A 27,956-nucleotide genomic window follows, 5' to 3' on the forward strand; every position below is an offset into this window, starting at 1 on the left:
AAACATGTTATCTGCTGCAAAAGTGCGTATTCATGGCATGCAAGATGAAAATTGGGTGATTAAGGACAAAATCAACCAATACCGTGGATTGATAAAACTTTATGGTAACCAATAATATCTAGATTGTGATAGCCTAGTGGTTAGGACGTCCGCCTTCCAATCGGAGGTCGGGGGCTCGATCGCAGGCACGCACTTCTAACTATATACACGTTTTAAATAATAATTTAATATCACTTGCCTTAACGGTGAAGGAAAACATTGTTAGGAAACCTGCATGCCTGAGAGTCCTCCATAATGTTCTCAAAGGTGTGTGAAGTCTACCAATCCGCACATGGCCAGCTTGGTAGACTATGCTCAAACCCTTCTCACTTTGAGAGGGGACCCGTGCTCTGCAGTGAGCCGGCGATGGGTTGATCACGATGATTAGATTTTGCTCGCATCTTCGTCCGCGATAAATATAATTAGGTAATTTATAGCCTACTAGCTGAAACCCCCGACTTCATCAGTGTGGATTAAGATTATCTAAAAATCACGTGGGAACTCATTGATTTGCCGGAATAAAAACCAAACTAAGAACTAACTAAGACTATGTTCATCCTTGGCGTGTTAACTAACTCTGTAGTCTGTGCGAAATTTCATCAAAATCGGTTAATCAGATGGGGCCTGAAGAGCTAGCAGACAGACAGACACACTTTCGCATTTATAATATTGGTATGGATAGCAATATTAGTATAGATAATGTAGCTGGAGTATTTTTAATCCCAGAGACTAAAATCTGGATAAACGTCTGTGAAAATGACAGAGAAATATCAAACTTAAAATTAATTTTACCAGCTTTATTCATCCAAGTACCAGCTTAACAAAAACAGTGTTGTCCTCATGGTCCCGGTTCAGATTGAAATCAAATATTTTGTGCATAGCAAGTAAAATAAAAATATGAAATGTGTAATTACGAGATTAAAAAGTAGCAATAAGTAATTACGTCATGCCATTTAAAAACTTAAAGAATAATTAGTACCTAAGTAACAAAAAATACAAAAAAAAAACCTAATGAATTTTTCAGTAGTAGTTATGTAAAACTTATAAATTATATTTTGCTGTTTCATACACACCTACAAATATTTATCGCTAAGTATCGATTGCACCACATCACTAATACAACGGTTACAACGACAGCTATTCATATAATATTAATGGAAGCAGGCTTTAGCGGAGGATGCATTAAAAAATCGATATCACTCTGTAACAGCGGTGATAGTCTAGTGGTTAAATACTTTAGGTCTCATTCGGGGGTCCAGGGGTATCCCGGGCAGTGGGCACGCATCTCTAACTCTCGGATGTGTGTTTATAAATAATTAAAGCAATTAAATTTCGGTTCATGGTTAAAGCAAGGTGTATCCCACAAAATTTCTCCAAGGGCACTTGGGTTTCCACTCGCTCAAAACCCGAAGAGACTGCGACCAAATTGGTACAATTTGCAAGATTCTTAGGGGTGTGATTGACTGCTCTGAACTACACAACAAGCTCTGCTGCGTTTATGCACCCTCTAATTACAGCTATCTCCGCCACCGCTCCAAATTTTTCGTAAGTCCGTTTAGTCGCACGGTAGCGCGTTCCAGGTCACCCATACCGCGCACTTTGGCTGCGCTCAACGCACTGCTGAAGGAGTCCCCTCGCTGTGACATATTTGCTGACAAATGGGCTGACCTCATGGGTCAGATCTTGCACTTTTGTGAAAATTTATAATTTTGCTTTTTAAAATTTATAATTTTAAGTTGTTAATTTTTGTAAGTATGTTTATGTTAGTTTGTACTCGTATTTTAATTAGTGTAATTGGCTTTATGGCCGTTCTGATTAAATAATAAATAAATAATAATAATAATAATAATAATAATCACTTGCTTTAACCATGAAGGAAAACATCATACCTGCATACCTGAAGGAGTCCCCTCGCTGTGACATATTTGCTGACAAATGGGCTGACCTCATAGGTCAGATCTTGCACTTTTGTGAAAATTTATAATTTTGCTTTTTAAAATTTATAATTTTATCAATTTTTGTAAGTATGTTTATGTTAGTTTGTACTCGTAGTTTAGTTAGTGTAATTGGCTTTATGGCCCTTCTAATTAAATAATAAATAAATAATAAATAATAATAATAAATGCCTAAAGGTTCTCCATAATATTCCCAAGGTGTGTGAAGTCTGCCAATCCGCACTTTTAGTAGACCGTACTATGACCAAACCCTTCTTATTTTAAAAGGAGACCCATGCTCAGTGAGCTGGGAATGGGTTGGTGTTAGATGATGATAATGGTGATGATTGGTTTAGAAAGGGACCGGAAAATCCATGACGGCGATTTGGCAAAGCAGAAGAAACGTTATTCCCGTGACATTCGCCAATTGCGGAAAGACATAACCAACAAACGCGAAGAATTGGAAGTGGCAGTATATGGCGACAAGCAGTTCCTTCGTAACGCCTTCCAAGAACACAGGCGCCTGCAGCTCACTTACATGAATAGCCAGGCTAATGTAATATAACCTTTTTTCTATTAAAATATGGCAGAAATAGATGACTTTAACAATAAGTTCAAAGTAAAAAAAAAACGTTTTAATGTAAAAGTTATTAATGTCGGCCTACTAGTCAGAGGTCTTCAATAATTAAATATAGGTTTATCACTTGCCTTAACGGTGAAGGAAAACATCGTGAGGAAACCTACACGTCTGACAGTTTTCCGTAATGTTCTCAAAGGTGTTGAAGTCTGCCAATCTGCATTTGGCCAGCGTGGTAGACTATGGTCAAACCCTTCTGATTCTGAGAGGAGACCCGTGCACATTAGTGAGCCAGCGATGGGTTGATGGTGATGATGTGTGCCCATCATGAAGCTCTCATCATTGTATTTTTTGGAAAGCACTCATGAGAACAAAGCAAATAAGTGGAGATTTTACTGGGCCTTAGATTCTATTAGGCCATCAGGGAGTTCCAATGTTTACCTTCCACCTCCATCAGCAAAAACGCTCAATGGTACCCTAATCATCTATTGTAATTCAAACCACACGTGTTTGCAAAATTTTAACTCAATCGGATAATAGTTGGAAGTAGCTGAAAAGTTAGTTATACCATTTCGACAGAAACCACGAACAAGTCCAACTAATAAAAACCTATTTTAGCGTTTAACTTTTAATCATCGTGAAACTAGTCGGGCTTACGTTGACTAAGCTCTTGAAAGTACATCCAGGAACTTCTTTATGTAAGTATTTACAGAGCTTTTGAAAATTTGCTTCTGAAACTTCAAAATTTTCCGACTCCGTATTTTCATAGTTAGTCTGGGTGAGTAAAAGTTCCAATGTCTTGTGTATAAGACTATTCAATTTATACATCTACATCGGACAAAATTTAGGTATGAGCATTGAGCATGCATTTTTAGTCAGAAATATCCTGTGGGAACCATCAACCACCACCACTAGACCGCTGGATCAGATTGGTCCTTACATTAGTAATTTTTATTTTAGAAAGTACTGGAAAGTATTGATCAAGAAAATTTCAATAAAAGAAAGAAGCTGGATAGAATCAGATACACGAAAAAGAAGAAAATGGAACAATTTCGTCAAGTTCAGGTAAAATTAAAGCTACCAATAACCTAATTTAACGGATTAATGGATTTCTGCTATCCAATTTAATTTTAATTGAGAAATTTAGTACATTACATACGTAGATACATATTAATTATTTTTGACACAAAAGTTTATTGAAAACATACACAATACACGTCATACTATCCCTATAGTACGCGACAGGCCGATATAGCAATCGGGGAGGACACGCCCCGCACAGCCCCCGCGCTAACCCGGTGCGGGCAAGCGTGGGTGACGTGCAGTTGTGCGGGGCGTCCCCCCGCCTCATACCCCGATTGCCAACTCAACCTGTCGTGGACTACACGTACTGAAGTATTTTTTAGAAAACTGTGTATAATATTTACAATATTCATAGAAATTGGAAGCATAGCTGAGTGACTCTAAGTTTTCTTATGAAACCTACAGTAATAATTAGCTACTATGTTTTGTTTTTATTAAGTTTACTTTAACATTATTTTGTATCCCTACTTCAACAATAAAAATCAGTTCGATTTTCTTATGGTGGACTAATTTTACTGCTCGCCATAATATCTACGATTTTGCCTCCTATGTCATAATAATTTTCAGTTTTAAGTTGTTAGAATCTAGATAGAAAGTACCTAATTATTTCTATAGCACCTTGTCGAGTTATTTCGCCCACTATACACCTACCACACTGTATAAATAGAGATTTATACAGTGTGGTGACAAGTTATTTTGAGCGTAAATCAATACCTACTGCAATAATATCAGCCATCTTCAGATGCGTCATTTACACCAACTTACCTATACCTACTTACGTCATCGTTCAAATGAGCTTCAAAAAAGGTTAACAAATAATGTTGCTTCATCGTCAAATAAGTATTTGTTTACTCTCTTTTTCAAATAATAGTGTCCCGCACTCATAATTACCCTAATAAATAAGTCGCTCCATTTGAAAAATGCCCTGACTTTTATAGTCGACACATAGGTGCAATCAACAAAATCCTTGACAATTAAGTACATTAAAGTTACGGATAAGTATGTCAAGACTAGACCCATAAGAAAATGTAATACAATATAAACAATAATGCTCAATGGGATCCATTCAATAACGGATGTATAACTTTGATTCACGAGTTACTAAAGTACGCGGAGAGCATTGCAGGAAGTCATTCAATGGTCTCAGTGTACATTCAAAATCCTTGAATGTTTTATCGTTTTGAATTTTTTATCTTTTTGTGTTTGTCTTTAAATTTATCATAGATCATCTAGTTAGTGTAAGTAGCACTGCCGTTCCAATTACATGTAAAATCCATACTAATATTATAAATGCGAAAGTGTGTCTGTCTGTCTGTCTGCTAGCTTTTCACGGCTCAATCGTTCAACTGATTTTGACGAAATTTGGTACAGAGATCGCTAACATCCCGGGGAAGGACATAGGCTACTTTTATCCCGGAAAATTGAAGAGTTCCCACAGGATTTTTAAAAAGCTTAATCCACGCGGACGAAGTCGCGGGCATCATCTAGTTTAATATAATTTCTGCTGTCACTGCTCTATTCCATAAAAACTCGTGAACGGTATACGGGAAAAATATTGCCGTGTGAACGTAGCCTTATGTGAAATATATAAAATGAAAAGGTGACTGGCTGACTGATCTATCAACGCACAGCTCAAACTACTGGACGGATCGGGCTGAAATTTGGAATGCAGATAGCTATTATGACGTAGGCATCCGCTAAGAAAGGATTTTTGAAAATTCAACCCCTAAGGGGTTGAAATAGCGGTTTGAAATTTGTGTAGTCCACGCGAACGAAGTCCCGAGCATACTCTAGTATGAAATAAAATTAAATGTGAAATAACCGGGTGTAGGTGGAATGTGTGGATCGCGTCCCACTGTCCACTGGTGCGAGCTGTAAGTGGCGGAAGCGACCAGTTGCATGTTAACTCAATTACTCGAAACTTTGTAGCTCAAAGCAACGAATGTTCAATCCTACCACAAATAACGGATAACTTTCAAAAATATGCATACCTATAAATTTTTTGGTCGATGGCAAAAAATAAATAAAACCCAAGTTCATGCGTTCAGGCTATTCCCAGAACTACTATACAAGTTTTCACTACTAGTAAAAATGGACAGGTATTTTTTCTAGATTAAATTCTAGTACATAAATTTTTGTACTAGCAGCGAATCCTCATCAGCTGTCAATAAAAAAGTGAAAAATATCTCACCTAAATGTTCCGATTACAGTAAAGCATTTAATGCTAATAACATGATGAGGAACTTAATTGGATCGTTTCAAAGTTTCTGAAACGAATATATTTAACATGAATGAGAAAATTTACTCTTAATCCACTTACCTATTAAACATTTTCCAAGAAATCAAGTTCCATTTTAAAAAGGAATTTTCTTTGTTGCGTTAGTCTTAGCTCTTAAGACGATTGTAGCAGGAATCTTGCATTATAAATTTACAATGTAACTACTTTAACTTTTGCATGGTTCTTGATGAAAGAAACCTTACATTTTCAAGGACTATTTGTAATTGTTACGCAAAACATTTCTTTTGACCGAAAAATTTATAAGCTCCAGCTTCCCACGGGTAGCTTATTACAATTTTCGTACTATAGGACCTAATTCTTTTAAATTAAAATATAGCTTATGTCACTCAGGAATAATGTAGCTTTCTACTGGCCATCGATATAGTAATATATAAGTCTATGCTACTGGCAAAAGAATTTTTAAACTCAGTTCAGTAGTTCCAGAGATTACCCCCTACAAACAAACTTACAATCTTTACCAATTATAATATTAGTATAAATAGTACAGATAAATTAAATTGGACCGGTACATAGATAATCTTCTTAATCATTACCCTTATTATAAATGCGAAAGTGTGTTTGTTTGTTGGTTTGTTGGTTTATTGGTTTGTTGGACTGTTGGTTTGTTGGTTAGTTGGTTTGTCCTTCAATCACGTCGCACGGATTGGTGTGACTTTTCGCATGGATATAGATAAAGACCTGAAGAGTGACATTGGCTACTTTTCATCCCGGAAAATCAAAGAGTTCCCACGAGATTTTTAAAAACCTAATTCCACGCGGATGAAGTCGCGGGCATCAGCTAGTAAATAAATAACATTATATCCATGTAACGTTCATATTGAACGGCAAAATTGGTTCTCAGTTGAATATTTACTTATCAAACTCAATTAAATTTTGTAAACATGCTCTATTTACCTCCGTCGTGATTTTCGAGATTTTTGTAAAAATGTGCAGTTTGAAAGTTACACGGGTTCAAAGTTGTATCTACATACAAAACTTTGAGCCGTTAGTTAGAATTTTAAAACCACAATTTTTTACGGAAATTTAGCAAACTGCAGATTAATACCTATATCCGTTTTAGGACGTATCTACCATTGAGTTTGATTTAGTTAGTTTTCAAACGTGAACTTTTGTGTAGAGAGCGCTAGGGAGAGCATAGTTGGGCAATTTCTCCTAAGCGTCTGATGTTCGACATTTTGACCATACAACCATTGTAAAAAAATTCACATAGCTCGAATGACTTCAATTCTGTTTCAGTATTCGCCTGTAAGAGTTAATCTTTAAAATTATTCTATAGAAAAAATAAATTACAGCTTCAAACAGCAGAACTTCATGATCGTGTTATATATGAAATCGGAGGAAAGCTGCCCGCCGAGAAAAAGGAACAGGCTGTCGCTAATTATGTCCAGCGCGCCAATATTAAAAAGAACGCAGCTTTAGCTATAAAAGTCATGTATAAGAAAATTCTGGATATTTTGAAGAAGGTTAAGTTGCCTCATTATGACATTGAATTTATTGACTACTAGCTGTCCTGGCGAACTTCGTTCCGCCTAACAGTCGATTCAAATTTTTTGAATTTTTCTCTCCGTAAGAACCATCCTCGTACTTCAAGGAATATTATAAAAAAAAGAATTAGCGAAATCGGTTCAGTTGTTCTCGAGATTTGCGATGAGCAACATATTAAGTGATTCATTTTTATATTATAGATTATATTTTACTACATGATGTTTGTGACTTCGTCCGCGTAGATTTAGGTTTTTAAGTAACTCATGGGAACTTTTTGATTTTCCAGGTCAAAATTAGGCTACTTATGTCCCTCCCTAGACTCCCAGGAAGGATCTTGGTATCTGCGTACCGAATTTGGTACAGAGGGAGCTTGCATCGTAGGAGAGGACAAAGGCTACTTTTCATTCCGGAAAATCAAAGAGTTCTCACGGAATTTTTAAAAGCCTAAATAAATCTACGCTGAGAAGTTGCCGGCATCATCTATTTATTACAGAAATAGCTCGAGTATCCCGGAGATGGAGGAAGGCTACTTGGTATCCCGGAAAATCAAGACGTTCCTATTTGATTTAAAAAAATCATAACTTACGCGGATGAACCCGTGGACATCATCTAGTAAACTATCAAAATTCATATCAACAGCTTGAAATCCTAGAATAATTAGGGCTGTCTCTCAACATCAATGCTTGAAATTGAATGAAATGACAACCCTGAACAAGCAATAAGCCCTTTCAAAAGGTTTCTGGGTGCAATATACGAACAAGCTTCTTGTTTTTTAGGACTCTTCCTACTTCACAGTAGTTTTGGAGGCTCTAAAACTAGATTGTCGTGCACAAGGCAAGTGTTTGATGGGGGCGACTGAAATGGGTCAGTTAGCTATGGAGTACTTGGATGATAGGAAATTCGAATTCAACAAATTGGAGAAAGAGATTAAATTGAACATGAAAGAGAGGGAAAGGACTTTAAAGCTCGTTCGAAGAGAAGTAGCTTTTTTGACGGATTCATTTCCAAACCTTATAAGAAAAGAGGTACGTGACGTTTTCTCTCTACACTCATCATCGTCATTATCATCTTCAACTGATACTGATATCAAATGGACGAACAAGAATAATACGGATGAATGGCCATAGGTCCACTTGTAGGCACTGTCACATGCCACGGTCTTGAGCCACCTAAACTTTAATTAGTCTTAGTACTTAGTATTACAAAAATATTTTTTAGTACTTGGTACAAAATTGAACTTCGGGCACGCTTGCTGATACAACCATGCATTACCATGCCAAAACCGAATGTTAAACGCAAGAGGGATTTTTTCCAACTTTTGCCTCGTTTACTAGCCACATTCATAATTATTATTATGGCGATATTTTTCCCTTATACCGCAATATGCATTTTATCGAATTAGAACATTTACAGTGAATATTGTATTGAAAACATCGATATAAACGACAAGATATGGTCAAACGAACAAAATTTTTTACGGTGTTGGAACCAAATGAATCAGCGCGACCTCTTAGATACTAATGAACGAACCGTTTGAAATCCAGAGTCGAGACGTCACTGAGGTTGCATTAGTGCTTATATTTCACCACTGAGTCGGTGCCATTTTGTTTGTTCCATAGCCCTGTCCATACGAAGTAATGTATAAGTCAATGATTAAAAACTTAATTGTTCACACAACCAGTGCGGTAAAATGCCGTGTTTCTAGAATATAATTGTAAAATGAAATTTTACAGGAAGCAACTAATCTGGACGACTTATACGAGGACGAGGACGCTGCCAGTCAACACTCTGTGCATTTTGAACTTGAAGAAGTGATGGAGATTTGCAAACGCCTACAGAAGGCAACGCTTGTGTCTTCCTTTGATAAAATCCTTCCCAGGTTTCCTATTCCCTATTTTATTAATCCTTCTCTCTTCCAGGTTACAATATATAATTATTGTCATAATGTTTCATCATCATCGAGGCCTTCTTCGAAACGAAGTTTGGAGGTCATCATACGAAAAGTTTCTCTATATAAAGCCGCCTCCTTTAACTTTGGGTGACTAGCTCTGTCCACCCTCTTATAATATCCAACCATTTGCGTCTTTGGCGGCCTGGAACGCTTTTGGCTTCAATTCTTCCTTCCAAAACTAATTTTTGAAATGAGAATTGTGTTCCTCTTTGTAAACGACCAAAGAAAGCTTCCTTCGTATGATCGTGGACATGAGTGTGTCTTAGTGGACCATTTCCAATACCTTCGTGTTAAACGATAACCTAATACTACATACTCTAACGTTGATTGAGATCGTTTTAGTAGTCTAGTAGAATTGGGATGGAGCCTATGTCAAAAAGAAATTATATTTCTTAGTAATTATTAAATAGAAGGCTTTCCAAAATTGCTAAAATCCACATCCACTGTGTTTTAAGTTTGTTAACTATTTGAATTATCGATTTAACTAAAAAAGTACGTATTTGACTTAATCATCATCATCATGCTCAACCCATCGCCGGCTCACTACAGAGCACGGGGCTCCTCTCAGAGTGAGAAGGGTTTTGGCCATAGTCTACCACGTTTTCCAAGTGCGAATTGGCAGACTTCACACACCTTTGAGAACATTATGGAAAACTGTCAGGCATGCAGGTTTCCTCACGATGTTATCCTTCACCGTTAAAGCAAGTGATATTTTAATTACTTAAAAACGCACATAGCTCCGAAAAGTTAGAGATGCATGCCCGGGATCGAACCCCCGACCTCCGATTATAAGGCGGACGTCCTAACCACTAGGCTACCACTGTTATTTGACTTAATATCTATACCTAATTACTTTTATTTATGACGTCACATCTAAGTTTCATACAATCTCCGAGCGCTTTGACGTTTGATACAAAGTTGCTCTTTTGACTAGGTACTATGCTGCACCATCGCTATTACACGTGGGCGAAGCGAAGGTTTAGCTATTCATGAATATGTAACAATAGCCTTTGACGAAGCCCTATAGTTATTAATAGCGGTGATAGCCTAGTGTTTATGACTCTAGCCTCCCATTTGGGGGAGTCTAGGGTTCGATACGTTAACGTTTCGGAGATAAGTGCGTGTTAAGCAATTAAATATTAAATGACATAATATTATGCGCTAATAATATATTAATGGCAGTAAAAATAAAAGCATTTTTAGTAGTAATCTATACCAATGAATAAAATTGAAGTGTCTGTCTGTAATATTGAAACAACTACCTCATGTTAGGCTCATATGGTTATTTGAACTGTACCATAACTGAATCAAACGTTTTTAAAAAAATTTGGCTGTCTGTCTATCTGTCTGTTTGAACGGGCTAATCTTCGGAACGGCTGAACCTATTGACGGGACTTTTACGAACAAGTAGAGAATTAACCAAGGAGTAACATAGGCTACTTTTTTAACCAACTTTCAAAAAAGAAGGAGTTGTGTTTTTCTACTTATACACACCGAAATCTCCAAGATTTCTGAACCGATTTGCGTAATTTTTTTTAAATCGTTAGAAAAACTTTGCGACATTGTACCATAAAAAATTTAAATTCCAACTCCTCAATCCTGATGCTGTACGGGACCTGACCACCAAAACTGATGGAATTTAGAAAATGTCTGTTATAAATTGATATTGGAGGTACCTAATACCTACCAAGTAAAGACTATCGTTAAACTCAAGGACCTAATTCCTCAACTCTGATGCTGTAAGGAATGGAATCCTAAATCGTGGTGATTCCACTGGATTTTTCATCATCATTCCAGGGGAAGAATCATCCATTTTTTTTATTATTCAGATACAAGTTAGCCCTTGACTGCAATCTCACCTGGTGGTAAGTGATGATGCAGTCTAAGATGATAGCGGGCTAACCTGGAAGGGGTATGGCAATTTTTATTAAACCCATACCCCTTTGGTTTCTACACGGCATCGTACCGGAACGCTAAATCGCTTGGCGGCACGGCTTTGCCGGTAGGGTGGTAACTAGCCACGACCGAAGCCTCCCACCAGACCAGACCAGAAATTTAGAAATTATAAAATTCCAAACCCCTGCCAGGAATCGAACCCGAGACCTCCCACTATTAAGACCACAGCGCTCACCACTGCGCCAGGGAGGTCGTTTAAATGGTTTTTTCGTAATTTGGTACAGAGATACCTTGCATCCTAGGGACGGGCTACTACGGATAGGCTATTTTTCATCCTGGAAAATAAAAAGTTCCCGCGGAATTTTTAAAAACCTAAATCCACGTGGGTGAAGCCACGGGCATCAGCTAGTAAGCAATATAGATGTTTAAATAAATAAATAAATTATGGTAGGTATTCACTAATATTTTTTTTTACCAGGTTGAAAGAGCAAAGGTATCAGACAGAACGTTTGATGATGCAACTGACTCTCAATAGCATGAAGAGGGATGCCCTTCTGGAGGACCGGAAGCATGCGATATTGATGCTAGATTCGTTGAAGAATGTTGGACAGGAAAGTACTGCACAGTAAGTCATCATCCTCAGCCCATCAATGTCTTGCAGGTGACTTTTCCTACTGCCTACGGTTCAGGCATGCCTTAAGATTAGTGTCCACAGGCAGATCGGGTCGGGCCACATTGCAACGGAAAAATCGCGCGGTGGGACGGGGCGCGACGGATTTCGTTAACGGTTTGCTCGCCGAGCGTATTTTTCCGTCACTGCCCAGCCTTCGTGCTTCAGTGGGCAAAAGGTAACGTCAACGAAAAGGGGACTGACTGACTCACTGATCTATCAACGCACAGCTCAAACTACTGGACAGATCAGGTTGAAATTTTGCATGCAGATAGCTATCATGACGTAGGCATTCCGCTAAGAAAGGATTTTTCTCTAGGAACTCAACCCCTAAGGGGGTGAAGTAGGGGTTATGAGTTTGTGTTGTCCACGCGGACGAAGTCGCGAGCATAAGCTAGTAAATAATAAAATGTGAAAGTTATGATGTTTGTTACTCCTCCACGCCACAATGACTGACCCGATTTATCTTTTTGAAATGGGGATAGGTTTTTACTTTAGTTAACACGGAGGAATTGCGGACGCAGCACGTAAAAATTTTTACAAAAAAAATAAAAACCGACTTCGTTACACAAACACTAAAAATTGAAAAATAATTTAATTTATTACCGAATATATTATGTATACAAGAGTTAATATAGTTCCATAATAATACTTTTTGGTGCCGGTGCCAATTAGCTTTAGCTGCGCGAATCGTCTAGACTTCATATTTTTATGGGACTCCACCATGGCACCTCATTGGCACCGACCCCAAAAAATATTATTATGGAACTATAATATTAACTCTTGTATACATAATATATTCGGTAATAAATTAAATTATTTTTCAATTTTTAGTGTTTGTGTAACGAAGTCGGTTTTTATTTTTTTTGTAAAAATTTTTTATTTCACAATTTTTAGTGGCCCCATGGAATTATGCTATGACTGGTTCTAAAAGTCTACTGTTTACTAAGCTATTACACTGATCGCGAGCAATTTACTCTTATCCGTTGAGGAGTTCCAGTATCTATCTTCGAAGATGTTCATCAGATCTTCACCAAATTGAAATGGGACCAACTTTGAAGTATACCCTTTCAAACAAAAAAAGAATTTTCAAAATCGGTCTAGGCGTTTTCGAGTAATCGGGGAACATACATAAAAAAAAAAAAAAAAAAAGATTCCGACGAATTGAGAACCTCCTCCTTTTTTTGAAGTCGGTTAAAAAAGATCGCCGCACCCTTGCGGCCCGACCCTTCTCTAGTGGGCGCCTCTTTTGAGTATGCTTACTGACGAACGGCAGTTTGTTGACGACATGCTAGTGGCTGTCGTCGCGTATCGGCGGCTGTCGTTGACAAAATGTTACTCTTCTGTAACACTAGTAATTTAGGTGTTTATGGCGTAGGTGCTCATGAAACAATGGAACAAGAACTATTTATTTAACGTGGCAATACGAAATTACAAATCCTTTGACAAAGGGATACCTAGTCAGGATGTTCGCGCCGTGTCCTCCTTCAATACAAATACAAACAGCAAATTTAATTACCCAGTTCAATCTAACTAGACTCATTCACAGTGCATCGGAGCATTTATGAAACTGTTTTAGTCACTCGGAAAGAGGAAATTGCGACCTACCTAGTGTTGCGCGGCATTTGCATGAAGTTGAGTGCTATGCAATCTATTTATACGAGTAAGCTTTTGCCACGTAATATAATTTATAGCTTATCGTACTCAAATATATAATTAGGGTTCCGTACCTTAAAAGGAAAAACGGAACCCTTATAGGATCACTTTGTTGTCTGTCTGTCTGTCTGTCAAGAAACCTACAGGGTACTTCCCGTTGACCTAGAATCATGAAATTTGGCAGGTAGGTACATCTTATAGCTGATATTTGGGGAAAAATCTGAAACCATAGGGTTAGATCACACAAAAAAAATTAAATTGTGGTCATGAACTAATAATTAGTATTTTCAACTTTCGAAGTGAGATAATTTTATCAAGTGGGGTATCATATGAATGGTCTTCACTTGTGTATTCTAAAACAGATTTTTATTTATTTTTACGCATCATAGTTTTGAATTATCGTGCAAAATGACGAAAAAATACGACTGTAGTACGGAACCCTCATTGCAAAAAAAAAATATTAGCCAAGTTAATTGCTCACTAATATTCGCCTTTCCCCTCCAATTAAGCGTAAAGCTTGTGCTAGGAGTAGGTACGACAATAGTGCAAGGGGTGGGATTTGACCTTTCGGTTTTCAGTCCGCCCCTTTAACCGTTCAGCTATCGAGGCTCTAAATATAATCTATCTATAATCTAATCTATAATAATCTAGTAATATGTCTATCAGTGAAAGAATTTTCAGAATCAGATCATTAGTTCCGGTGATTACTCCCTGCATACAATATACCTAAGTAACAAAATGTCTTTACTTATAATAATATCAGCAATAGTAAAGATAAACGGATAAAACACCTGATTCACATACTCGAACTATTGATATACACCTTAAATCGCAGTGTCTTACAACTTGAGATTTTGGTATGTACCTACTTCCGTTTTCTATAAAAATTTACTCCCACTTGAAAGCGTTTTCAACAATTCCACTCCAGCGACGGTGCATAATGTATAAGTTTAAATATTAAATCTAGCTGCGGTCTCGAGCGCTGCCTGGATACCTACGACCTGTAAGTGCGAGCGAAATAGACAGATAACTCGACGACTCAGTTTAAAATGCATCGACTATAGTGGGGGTCTGCCAACGCTGCAATTTCCGGTGCGAGGTCACCATTCCTGCACCTTGGAATCTCAACGCCCATTTGTTCTACAAACTATGACAAATTGCTACTTCAGCTTCGTAACACGTTGAGCTGTTGATCTTTTATTTTGGTTTTTCTACGGATTTTCCCATTTCTGATTTTTGATCTCTTTCTTGATAGAGAAACTATCAATTGACGACGGCAACGATGACACAATATCAATAAATTATAATTATAGTTACTTATACAAACATCAGTCATAGATATCATGATTTTATATTAACCGCCTGAACCTTGTTTTTAAAAGGATTATGTTGGCCTTTATTTCAGCCAATAATATAAGAATAGAATATTTTAATACCGTCTGTTATACGCTGATGACTGCTCCCTTTCTTCCGACTGGTTATATTATTTTGTCACACAAAGCAATATGACCGTCCCGTTCCCATTCACTTTATTGCGAAGATATTTTATCAACATCCCCTTAGTGTATTAGGCAATAAAGGAAAAGTGAACTATACAACAATCTTTATTACGTAAAATACCTGTATAATTTATTACTTTTATTTTTTCACCGCGATTAATAGCCTCATCTGGTGACAGAAGGGCTGGCTCATTTTTTGCGCAACGGATCAGCCTGGCTGTCCAGCGCGGAAATGCAGCCAGTATTCTTGGCACCATTCCACGCGGTCATGATTTATATAGTAATTAGATAAGGCTAGCTTTAAGTTTTATTGTAATATTAAAAAAAAACTTTATCTTTGCAAAAAAAAAAAAAAAAAATTTTACTGAGTGATAATAATTCATACTAATATAGTAAATGCGACGCTATGTCTGTCTGTCTGCACTAGCTTTTTACAGCTCATTTGTTTAATCGATTCTGGTGAGATTTGGTATAGTAGATAGCTTGTATGCCGGAGACTTTTTATCCTAGAAAATCAGAGTATTTATTTTTTACCTATTCTACTCACTCTACAACCTCTCGCACTGTCAAGTATCACTGATATAGAGGTCTCTCTAATAGATAAGTCCACTTTTAATCTATTTTTTCTCTTTAATGTAAATGTTTTTGGTACAAATATAATTTAGTTAAATTTAAGTGTCCACGGGATTTTCAAATATCTATACCCATGCGGATGAAGTTGCGGGCATCAACCTAGTAATCTCATAATTGTTACTATATTGTCTACTTTCTACGGCGTACTACTACTATTAGGAGTAATGAGTGATTCGAACCCAAAGCAGGTAAGTACGACCGCACATAACCTTTATGGTAACTCATTCCTCACATAATACTAAAGTTTTGTAATTGTTTAATGTACACTACAGTCTACAACAATGTAATCTCAAAGTTTTGCAACCAGTGAATTGAATGTCCATTTCAATGCTGATGTTATCGAGCAAATAATCTTTAAATGAAATAAGCTTTGCCCCTGCGTAGTGCTTATGCCCATGTCTTTGTCCTGCACCGTTTCGAAAAGTTGTGCATCAAACATCAAACATCAACAGTCGTCAGTTCGTTCAGTGTCACTCGACCTTCGTTTCGCTAATTTTTTTTTAATTTATCAAAATATGGAATGTTGTACAAGTCTACTTTTGAATAACTGTTATTTATAGAAACACTATATAATAGATAATATTATGAGATTAAGTTCCTTATATTTTATTCAAAAATGGGGATCGTTACAATTTGTTAATAAAATAGTATAAAGTAAAATAGCTACAGTACGCGCGGCGAGAGTTTGGCTTTGACCGTTATTGCGCAGAAATCAGAAATTGGGTATCAACGGGCAATTAGTGGGGTGCGGGGCGGGTGTGTAGGCGCACGCGGTGCTCTGATTGGCGCTCCACTGCTCCAGTCGTTCCCTGCCTCTCGCATCGATACGACGTACCGCGCACTCGTGTTGTACAATCACGTTCACAAGTGAATTGCTATTTTCGTTAATTGTTTATTGTTGTCGATTGTTATTATTTGTTGAGTTTGTTTGTTTAAGTTTGTCAGTTAAGTTTTTTTTGTTAAATATTAAAAAGTGATTTGAAAATGCGTAAAAAAAACATTGTTTTATAAAGGCAAGCACGGAAAATGATATATGACGTGAATTGCTTTTTAAAGAAAGAAGCTGACGAATGTGTCGATTCATTGAAGCAAATTCGAAGTCAGATTGAGGAAGTTGCTTCTTTACTCAGTCAGTCGGAGAATAACCAAACTATACAGACTATGCAGGTAATGAAAACGGAAACTGTTTCTAAATTAAATTGTGTAGTCAGTAAATTAGCTAAAATTCAAAAACGGACATCGGAGGCCACTAAGACTTCAATTGGAACTGTAAAAAATATCGCAAATCAAGCCAAGAGTTCCGATTTGCTAATTACTTTCAGAACACCTGGAAAAAAACGTCCCAGAGCTAAACCAGTTACGAATATTGATAATTTTGACCAAGGTATTATAAAAAGATGTATACACAATTTTCACAAGACGAATAATGAACTTCCCACCATTGGGAAACTAAAAAAGAAACTTGAGGAAGATATAAACTTTAAAGGGTCAGAAACAAGTCTTCGTGTAATTATAAAGGAGTTAGGATTTCGCTGGAAAAAAACAGAAAACAACCGTAAATTACTAATAGAAACATCGAATATCCGATTACAACGCATTGAATATTTAAGTAAAATAAGAAAATATCGACAAGAAGGAAGACCCATTGTTTACACAGATGAATCCTACGTAGATTCATCGCACTCAACAACCAAAGCCTGGAGCGATGGCCCTACGGAAGGACTAAAAAAACCCATTTCTAAAGGACAACGAGTCGTGATAGTCCACGCAGGATCTGAAGCTGGGTTTATACCAAATGCTTTATTAACTTTTAAGTACGTCAAGAGTGACCATGTAGTTGATTTACTTACCGAGCAATTTATAATTCGCGTCGATGATAATTCCGAAGACGATGATTCTGATGATGGTTATGAAGATGATGATGGTGACAACTGCAACCGAGGAAGCCCTGAACCCGGACCCTCAACAAGCAAAAGACGTTGCACAATTTCGTGTCGCGGCAGCACCACTGGACCATGCGGTGATTTCATAGAAGGCGTTAAACCTTTAACTGATTCAGAATCTGAATAGCACTGCTGCTAAGACTTTTTTTTAATGTTAACTTTTGTATTTAATAATTATTTTAAGTTTTCTTTTGTTTGTATGTACCAATTTTACATGTATCTTGGAATAAATAATTTTATTAAAAAACAATTATTTAGAATTTTCATCGCTGTCTCTGTAAACTTTAAAAGGAAATAAACATTTTATATAAGTAAAATAACTATCAATAGTTTTAATAAATGAAGAAGTTTATCTATTTCGTATTATTTTCTAGCATTATTACCACTGTACATGAATTTTGACCCACTCAAATATCCAACCTGGTACATAAAAAAGGAAAAGTATTGTGTGCGTGACAGTACCCATGCGCAGTAATCCCCTCCACCCGAAGGTCAAAGCCAAACTCTCGCCGCGCGATCTGTACCTAGTACCTACAGATGTATAGTACGCGGCCAAAAGTAATGTACAGCGACCTTTAGAAGGAGACAGCAGATTTGTAGAGCGTTGTCCCTGTCGTTGAGTCCGACAAAACGTCATATAGGTATGAGTGACAGCCGAAATGTCATTCTAGAGGGCGATGTATGTCGGTACATTACTTTCGACCGCGTACTGTACCCGTAGTATAAGATTTTACGTCTCACCAAACGTTGCTAGAATTCGAGAGTCGAAACACAATAACATCAAAGTAAAATGGACCTAAAGAGCCTTGAGTTGAAGTCAAATATTCAATGCCACTGATTTTAATTTCGCAATGTTTCCGCTTGGAGCGCTGGCTGTAGAAGTGTAGACAAACTTGAAAACAAGGCTATTAAGATCCAGTTTACTGTAACGCGGAAGTATTTCGACTCTCGAATTTGGTTTGGTTTGGTGAGACGTAAAATCTTATACGGTACTGTAGTCGGTTGGCTACGATCACCACATCCACTCGGCCTCGTAGGCTCGCTTCATTCGTCGTCAGCTTATGGTTTTGCGCTCTACAAAAACAAGCTTTCAAAAAAAATACGACAGACAAGACTACGTGGAGTGGGGGTGATCAGATTTCGTCTTTTTTCTTAGATTTCCGTACGTCCTAGTGAAAAAACTTTGCAAGCAGTGATCACTGCTGTTTTTCACATCAATATACCTACATATTTGTACATTTTTGTCTGGCCAGTTGCAGCTGCTGCTGTTCAAATAATAATAATGTTGCAATATTGCAAAAGTTTGTTAAATTACTTCAATACAATCAAAAGCCCTTTGAATGATAACAAATAACAATGTAGTGTGTGACGGTTGGACGCGCAAAACTTTGTGCAGCATGTTGATTCCACGGAATAATAATTCGATGGAAAAACCAATAATGTAGCCCAGGACCTAGTGGGTCAGACGATTCTGGATGAAACATTGCTGAGGGTTGTAACTTCTTCTATTAATCACATAATGGTGGGAGTTTTTGTAGGATAACAATGCGGTGGGCATCCAGAACTTTCCAAATATTTGAGAATGAGATTTCAACTCTTAACGGTTATTTTGTCATGACAACCTTTAGTAAATAAATTTTTTGTATGCATGCTGTGGCATGCATGTGCCTATAATAGGCTTCTCATTTTGTGAATGTATTTTAAATAGTTAAAATTGTTTTTGTGACTGTTTTTGTGAATGACTAAGCTGTTGGGAAACCCAATAAAGAAAATAAAATAAATAAAAACATAGGTACCTACTTACTTATATTATATTTTACTAGCAGTTGCAGTTGGCTTCGTCCGCGTAAGCTTTTTTGGTTTTTTTATTATTTCATTTTTTTAAAAAGAATATTAGCCATGTTAAATGACTAATATTCCCCTTTCCTCTCCAACTAAGCGTCAGGTTTGTGCTAGGAGTAGGTACGACAATAGTGCAACGGGCGGGGTTTGAACCGTCGTCAACCTTTCGGTTTTCAGTCCACTCCTTTAAGGGTTGAGCTATTGAGGCTCTAATTTTTTTAATGAGATTAGATATTTTACTGCTGCAAAAGGCCTCACTTACCTAAACACTCAGTCTCACCTTAAAGTACGGAACCCAGGATACCTAAATGCCGATTTTCATATCTCTAACTTCAAAAACATAAGACTTTTAAATAACCTTGCAAATTTCAAGTTAGCAATAATTAAAACTTTCCCTTACAAATTTTCTTCCTCTATTTTACCACCCTTAAAGGGGGATTTTCTATAACAAATTATACAGGTTTGTATTATTTAAAGCTTGTAAACCTAACACCGATTTTCATACCTGTAACTTCAGAAAAATAGAACTTTCATATGACCTTTCAACCCCCACGTTACCCTTTAAGTGGTAGATTTTTGTAAAAAATAAAATCGCAGTTGACACCTACAATCTAGAGAGAAACTATCTTCCAAACTTTAAGTTAACAATAACAATCATTAAAATCTTCCCATACAAACTTTACTACTACTACTCAAAATTTCCCACCAGATCCTAATAGTCATTGATCGTATGAAACGCAATAATTTAATTCAATGAAGCAGGAACAATATTGGTTGACAACATTGTTCCATTTCCACCTTTTTTAAATATTATTATTTAGATAACAAGTTAGCCCTTGACTGTAATCTCACGTGGTAGGTAAGTGATGATGCATTCTAAGATGGTTGCGGGTTAACCTGGAAGGGGCAGTGTTTATTAAACCCATACCATTTATTAATTTTTTTTTTAAAATTTTTCTCTCCGTAAGAACCATCCTCGTACTTCAAGGAATATTATAAAAAAAGAATTAGCGAAATAGGTTCAGCTGTTCTCGAGATTTGCGATCAACAACACATTCAGCGATTCATCCATACTCCATACTAATATTATAAATGTGAAAGTGTGTCTGTCTGTCTGCTAGCTTTTCACGGCGCAACCGTTCAACCGATTTTGATGAAATTTGGTACAAAGATAGCTTACATCCTGGGAAAGGACATAAGCTACTTTATATCCCGGGAAATTGAATAGTTCCCACAGGATTTTTAAAAAGCTAAATTCAGGCGGACGTAGTCGCGGGCATCATCTAGTTTTTATATATAGAGAAGATTGAACATTTGAAAAGAGCAATCGCTGAGTTTCTTGCTGGACTTGTAAAAGTTTATGTGAATAAAAATCTATTCAGCTACTTATTCAATGCCGCCTACATTTAGTGTTCCGGTACGATGGCGCGTAGAACTGCCATACGCCTTACAGATTAGCTCGCTTCCATTTTGGATTGCATCATCACTTAGCACCAGCTGAGATCACAATCTTTCTCTTCAATCAAAACAAGTTAACTTTTTAATCAAGAAAAAAAAAGTTTCAGGTATGTTTTGACCTAAACTGATTTTTTTGTTTATGCTAGACACATTCAAGAGAAGAAACAACTCAGGGCAGCACTCGCGGCAGAGAAAAGAGAGGAGCGGGAGTTAACGCAAGCGCTAGATGATAAAGGCCGGCTCATTATCGAGATGAAAACCTCCTTGCAGCAGATAGACCAACTACTGTCTTGTGTTGGTAAGAAATTAAAAAAAAAATTAAACACATAGGTACTAATCCACGCTTATGGTTCTTGCTCGAATGAAAAGAACACAAAGTCATAAATGTAAACAGGCATTTTAGTATGGAAACTATACATATTATGGCAGACACACATGAAACAGCATTCCAATGCGGCTCTGATGTATAATGACATAGGTCGCGTTGTTGTGTATCATAGGAATCACAAAATTGAAAAAGTTTCCGTATATGAAAATGCATAGTAAAATAGTGTCCTGTCTGACTTGTCATTGATGTCGAGTCCTTTCACACGGCGGCGTCCAGATTTTTTCAGGATCCCGAACAGTATGCTATTATATTATATGCTAGCGAGTAAACGCTAGCATACAAACACATTCGCCATCAAACGGGATCCTGCAGAAAACGGGATCCTGCAAAAAACTGAATGCTGTGTGAAAGGGGGGTTACTGATTCTGCCTGCTTCATTTTATTAGTATAATTTACATTGGGTGTGATATAGGGAACATAAAAAAACCTACTTTTTATTTTTTATTTTTTATTGTTCAACATGATCTAAATCAATCGTGAGCTCATGTAAAAAGATAGCAGGCGCGTCTATTATTTCTTGATGTCGACCCCAAGATAAATAATATACCAAACAATATACGCCAACAGTATGGCGGCCGTTTATGCATGAATCTACAATAAGTAATAAATAAAATTTAAGTTTTAACTGTTTCAACGGGCTAATCTTCAGAACGGAACTTATTTCGGACGGACTTACACAGACAAGTAGAGGATTAACCAAGGACTAACATAGACTCCTCCACTACATACTGATCGCAAAGCCCAATGCAAATAGGAATGTTAGCAGGATTTGGAAGCAAGCGGCATCGCGTCAGTTTAGTCGTTACTTTTTCTAACCGACTTAGTAGGCCGGTTTCTAAATCACCACGATTTAGCAGAGAAGATGCTTATTCACTCTTGACTTGATGGTACCGATAATGAAATTGGAGGGGAAAACTGATGCCAGAAGGGCATTCCATATTGCGGTTCGAATTACATACGAAGAAGCAAATCGCTTCTTTCGTGTCCGCGGAATTTCATCTCAGTTTATTGTATTTAAGGTTCATTTCATTTCATTCTATCGAAAAATAACATCGGGATAGCAAAAGTGAATTAAAATTTAAGTACCTACTTACTTAAGTAAATTTGAAGTTTTGGGAATATGCCCGTTTACCTTTTATGTTTTACCTTTATTATAGTGCAATGCATTTTGGTAAATATTCCAACATCGGTTTCAGGAATTCAGCTTTGTTGAGCTTTATGGAAGAGCTTAAAATATGTAGCTTAATGTTTGTAGTTCAAATTCTAAATACCTTTTAAAGGTATTTTGACTTATATTAATTCCATCCATCCATTCCATTTTGTGATTAATGCTTGTTTTGTGGAATTTTGGTGTATTTTGCTACATACGAAATATGAGTTATGATTGACTGCGACTGCGTGCGGCTTCACTTCTATGGAGTTTTAGGAAAATCTGAAAATATTTTCCTTTGTCTTACCTTATGTCCTTACTTTATAAAAGGAACATCTGAGCAATTTCAGCTTTCTAGGTCCAAGGGGTTGTGCTTCAACGTTGTCAAGTCAGTCAGTGAGCGGGTCAAGACTTCATTATAATTTTTTTTATTGTTTATTATTAATCTTATAGATACTTGTCATTATTTTTGGTTATTCAGTGGCATAAAAACCACAGTCGGTTTGACTGCGCTTACTGTACAGAACAAATGAATAATACTTTATAACAAACTAATATTATATATTACTAGCTGATGCCCGCGACTTCGTCCGCGTTGATTTAGGTTTTTAAAAATCCTGTGGAAGCTCTTTGATTTTCCGTGATACAAAATAGGCTTATGTCACTATCCAGGTCTGTAACTATATCCATGCAAAAAATCACGTCGATCTGTTGCTTGTGACTGAAGGACAAACCAACAAACAAAGACATTTGCATTTATAATACGGGCAATATTATGGGTTATGCCTGTTAGAATCTACCTTATTAAACATTCCTCGTGAATTGTTCTGAATACAGTGAAACTAGTAGGTATTGAATTGCACTGAGGAATTTGAAAATCGGTTCAAATTTGATATTGAATTGTGGAGTAAATCGATAAATGCTCTTACCCGTTGAGGAGCTCCATCCTCTATTTCCAAAAGTATTCATCAAATCTTCAACAAATTTACATGGTATCTACTAACCTGACAGTACTTTGTAAAGAAAAAAGAATTGTGGAAATCGGTTCAGATTTCACGAAGTTAAGGTGACGCAGGACGCTCGACCAAAATTGGCAGCGCACGTGGGTAACATGTTTGCTTTTCACTTGACATTGTATGAGAAAGTTGAGAGGCACGATGATTTTCACTGAAATCAAGCGCGCGAAAAGGGTTTAGGAAAAGTATTTTTGAGAAAAAACTGCTGAATTTATGTTTGCAAAGTAAAGTTATTTCAACTAATGAATAAATAAACAACGTCTAATGATAAATTGTTTTAGAATTTTCATATCCCTAATCTTATTTATTTACGCCCAAAGTTGTCATTAATTAAGTGTTAAAATAGGAATCTTTTGAGCCTCGTAACTTTTAAATCAATATTTTTTTCAATATTTTATATATCAATAAACCTAGATAATGACGAGATAAATCGATATAATTCTTAGTTTTGTGCGTACAATATCGAATATTGTTGTATTTTCCCTCCTACGTTTGTATGGAGAAAGCACCGAACTGAGCTACCTTAAGGAGTAAAATCAATAAAAAAATAGATCCCGTATCCCAAAAAAAACCTAACATTTTTCGGGATAAAAACTATCCTATATGTTAATCCGGGGTATTAGCTATCATTGTACCAAATTTCTTTTAAATCTGTTCTGTAGTCTTCGTGATGTGCGCACATACAGACAGACTGACAAACAAAAATTCAAACAAAAAAATTGTTTTGGGGTCTTTATCGATAATAATAATATTGTTTCCTCAGATTAAAATTTTCAGAAATATATTTAATGTACAGAAGAAAAGTTACAGTTTTATTATAAGTATAGAAATATTATAATTAACAAAATCTATATAAATATATAAAATTCAAAGTCCTGACTGACTGACTGACAGACTGACTGACATATAATATATCAACGCACAGCCTAAACCGCTGGTCCTAAAGACATGACATTTTTAGGGTCTATTCTTTGTAAAGAGTAGTACTTAATATAATTATATTATAACAAAACTTATAACATAATATAATTTGAATTTATGTTGCTACTTAAAAAGTGATATTCACTTGTGAGTGGTAATTATGGTATTTTTTTTAATTTGCACTTGTTTGAATTTTAATAATGAATTTTGTATCAGGTGCACCTAATGTGACCAGACCTCTGAAGGATGCCCCATCAGCTATAGAGTATGCGATCGAGGACGTGATCCAACCAGTACCTGAACTTGAAGATGACTGTGAGTATATAATATTGTTATTTTTGTTGTCCCATACCTCAAAAGGAAAAAACCGACCAAGTGCGAGTGAGACTTGCGCACCGAGAGTTCCGTACTACAGGACCCTAAAAAGAAACCCTTATAGGATCACTCCGTTGTCTGTTTGTCAGTCTGTCTGTGTGTCCGTCTGGTGTGTCCATGGACGAGGATAGATGCGTCGCCCACCATGGTAAAGATTTCGTTGCTATAATGGCAATAATCACACTTCACACTTAATATTATTGGCGAAGGTTTGTATGATTTGTAAACTTCACAAATCTTTGAGAAAATTATGGAGAATTCTCAGGCATGCAGGCTTCCTCACGATGTTTTCCTTCACTGTTAAAGCAAGTGATATTTTATTACTTAAAACGCACATAACTCCGAAAAGTTAGAGGTGCGTGCCCGGGATCGAACTCTAGGCTAACTAGGCTATCACAGCACTTCTCAAGTAATCTCCCATTTTGCGCTCACAGTAGATTTACTGGGAAAACATTATTTTCCAGTTGACAAACTACTCTCGACCGCACGTCAAAAGATCACCATGCTCGTACAAGCGGTGTCTAAGATGGAGGTGACTGCAGAAGTTCGCACTGGCGCTCGCCTTTTCTATCACAACATACTGGCGAGGTTCATGCGAGATAACTACAAAGACGAAGTTATAGCGGAAGGAGGTACGAACACTTTTGCTGTTGGCATCACGTAACAAAAACCCTAGGGGCAACAATGAGCGATCTGTTGATGGATCCTACACTTTCCAACATCGCAAAATGTATACAAGCCGCTGAAGTCAAAATAACTTTCCTATGTCCGTGTTTCCTAACACTTAGGTAAAACTTGAGTAACTTCAAGGTAAGAGTAAATAGGTATTTTTTAGGCAAACGCGTTCCTAGACTGTAGTCTAGGAACGTAGAACGAAGTAATGTATTACTGCTTTCCATGAGCCAGTTGTCCGACCGCCTACAATACGGTATTTGACAACTAAGTAGTCAAATCAGTAACTATTTATCAAACGTCAAAACTCGCACTTAGTACGCGATATTCTATGAAATACTAGAATGTGACGTCACATCGTAATGGCGTACTTTTTTAGTTTAATCGATAATTTCAAATGGTTATTACACTTAAAACCAACAAAGGACCTGGTTTTTACGTATTTTGGAAGACCTTCTATTAATTAATGATCACTGAGAAATAATTTATTTTTGATGTGGTCAATTAATACCCAATTAGTCAGAAACGAGTTGAGCTAAAAACTAGAAAAAAGTTGGCCAGCAACGAGAAGTGAGCATCTAGTTATGATAGTTTTGTCGCTAGGCTATAGTGTGCGAGAGTGACGAGCGACTAATTATCCGACACACTTGCATATTAATTAACCCGTGCAACTGCGCGTTTTTAATCCCCAAGAAATAATCGCTGAGCGAGTTTTTTTAATATCTAGTGTCACTGCGACAAATCAGCGTAGAGAGCGTTCTGGCCAACTCTAGATCAACTATAATATAGGCATTTATATCTTTATTGACGCGGAATCACACATCGATTATACGTTTCTTGAGTGAGAAAATAGTCGATAGTTAATCGCTTTCGCATTGGCGGTGGGACAAGGACAAGTGCCTTAAGTGTGAGCATTCAGAGAGCTCTATTATAGATCTCAGGCCTCAGATGGGGATGAGCTAATCTTGATAGAGCAAATAACTGCTGCTGTGAATCAAATCAATCTAAAAATAACTGAGCAATTTCAATATTTTAAAAGATCAGGAAAATATATGGTATTACTCGTACGTAATACGCGTATACACCGTAAGAAAATACTTGTAAAGACTCGGCCAACAATAGAAAATGAAATTGTAAAATGAAAATAAAATCTTATTCAATATTTGCAATACTGTAATAGAAACCGCAGCATTTTAACAATTTTACTGACCTTCCAATATCGGGGTAATGCCAGCGAAACGTACACAAAAATACATAATATGTTATTTTTCTTTAACAGGATTGATAGAATTCGAAATGGAAGATCCCAATGTGCCAAGCCATGCAATCGTCAAGCTAAGAAGCAAACAGCTCGTAGACGCACAAGTTAGTGAATTCGACGTGCCAGACGTGCCTGCCAAGAAGTAACCTGATGAGACAAATGTATCTAAAAGCCCGCCTTCTACTGGAACTGAGACAGTTTACGAGGTATCTACCCCAGTAACAGCAAGGGAGTGACGTAAGGTGCGGGCGGAGTGAAGGTTCACGTATGTAACGGTTAAACGTTCCTTACTCCGTGAAAGCGCAATGCATACTCATTGAGCCCAGTGCACTATCATAATCATCATCGTCAAGCGATAGAGATTCACTACTGGACACAGGTCTCTTGTAGGGACCATACGCCACGGTCTTGCGCTTCCAGCGGCTTCCTATGCCTCGTTTGATGTGGATGGTGTTAGTGGAATAGTCTTCCGACACTGCGCTTTCCGCAATATATTTTAATAGCATCCAACTTCTGCGTTCGTAAGTTGCATGTATGCATTGCGTTCATAATGTACCAAGAAACCTTTACCAGCCGCAGTCTTGCAACGCGCAGCTACCTCACAGACTGTCTGAGTACAGTTGGCCCTCTATCTAGTATCTACTACGTACCAGATACCGCATAAATCTTACCGAATTGAATAAGTAAAGTGATAGAATCATTAATATGTTCTATACTCAGTGTATGTGCCATTAATTATTCGGTAAGATTTTCATCCTGTAAAAAATGTGCACTGTTAATATCGCGTGAACGGGGTCCTATTGTGTTTGCACCTTGAGTTCAAAGGCCATTATAGTCGGTGGCGTTACAAAAATAACTGCGATCTTAAATTTGTGCAGTGGTCGAATTATTATCTATCTATTTGATTGTATAAAGTTAGACGTGACGCGGTGGCGGTGTCTATTCCGCCGCGGAATTCCTTCATCATCCAGCTTTCGCTTTGCATGCTGAAAATTAGTAGATGCTTATACATAGACATGTCTGTGCATAAGCACCTAATATATCCACTCGTCAGCCATCCATAGCATAGGTCTTCTTATCTGACACCAACTGTTAGCATAACCTACTACCTCTATGGCATAACCATATATCGTAGCTCATCCGTAGGCCGTAGCTCCGTAGAAGGAATGCGTAGTCGGGAATGTTATTATTGTTTAGTTGCGTTGAGC

General features: G+C 37.1%; 1 protein-coding gene across 2 annotated transcripts; it reads left to right on the forward strand.

The window, feature by feature from the left end:
- Positions 1-27,849, forward strand: LOC117995445 (chromosome partition protein Smc). Of its 2 annotated transcripts, XM_034983460.2 has the most exons (11): positions 1-104; positions 2,330-2,529; positions 3,511-3,615; positions 7,225-7,395; positions 8,194-8,442; positions 9,151-9,296; positions 11,743-11,889; positions 21,112-21,263; positions 24,657-24,755; positions 25,280-25,447; positions 26,767-27,849. In XM_034983460.2, the coding sequence occupies exons 1-11, from the start codon at positions 5-7 to the stop codon at positions 26,892-26,894; spliced, it is 1,665 nt and encodes a 554-aa protein (XP_034839351.1). In that variant the 5' UTR covers positions 1-4; the 3' UTR covers positions 26,895-27,849. The 2 variants fall into 2 exon arrangements, with proteins under 2 accessions (XP_034839351.1, XP_034839352.1); XM_034983461.2 differs by lacking the exon at positions 2,330-2,529 and having other exon boundaries at positions 45-104.
- The last annotated feature ends 107 nt before the right edge of the window (positions 27,850-27,956 follow it).

This window comes from Maniola hyperantus, chromosome Z (assembly GCF_902806685.2).
Source record: "Maniola hyperantus chromosome Z, iAphHyp1.2, whole genome shotgun sequence".
Classification (NCBI taxonomy): domain Eukaryota; kingdom Metazoa; phylum Arthropoda; class Insecta; order Lepidoptera; family Nymphalidae; genus Maniola; species Maniola hyperantus.

Coding starts and splice junctions, on each gene's coding strand:
- LOC117995445 (XM_034983460.2), top strand. CDS start 5: ATGTTATCTGCTGCAAAAGTGCGTATTCATGGCATGCAAGATGAAAAT. Junction 9,297..11,742: donor TTTGATAAAATCCTTCCCAG/GTTTCCTATTCC, acceptor TTTTTTTACCAG/GTTGAAAGAGCAAAGGTATC. Junction 21,264..24,656: donor CCAACTACTGTCTTGTGTTG/GTAAGAAATTAA, acceptor ATTTTGTATCAG/GTGCACCTAATGTGACCAGA.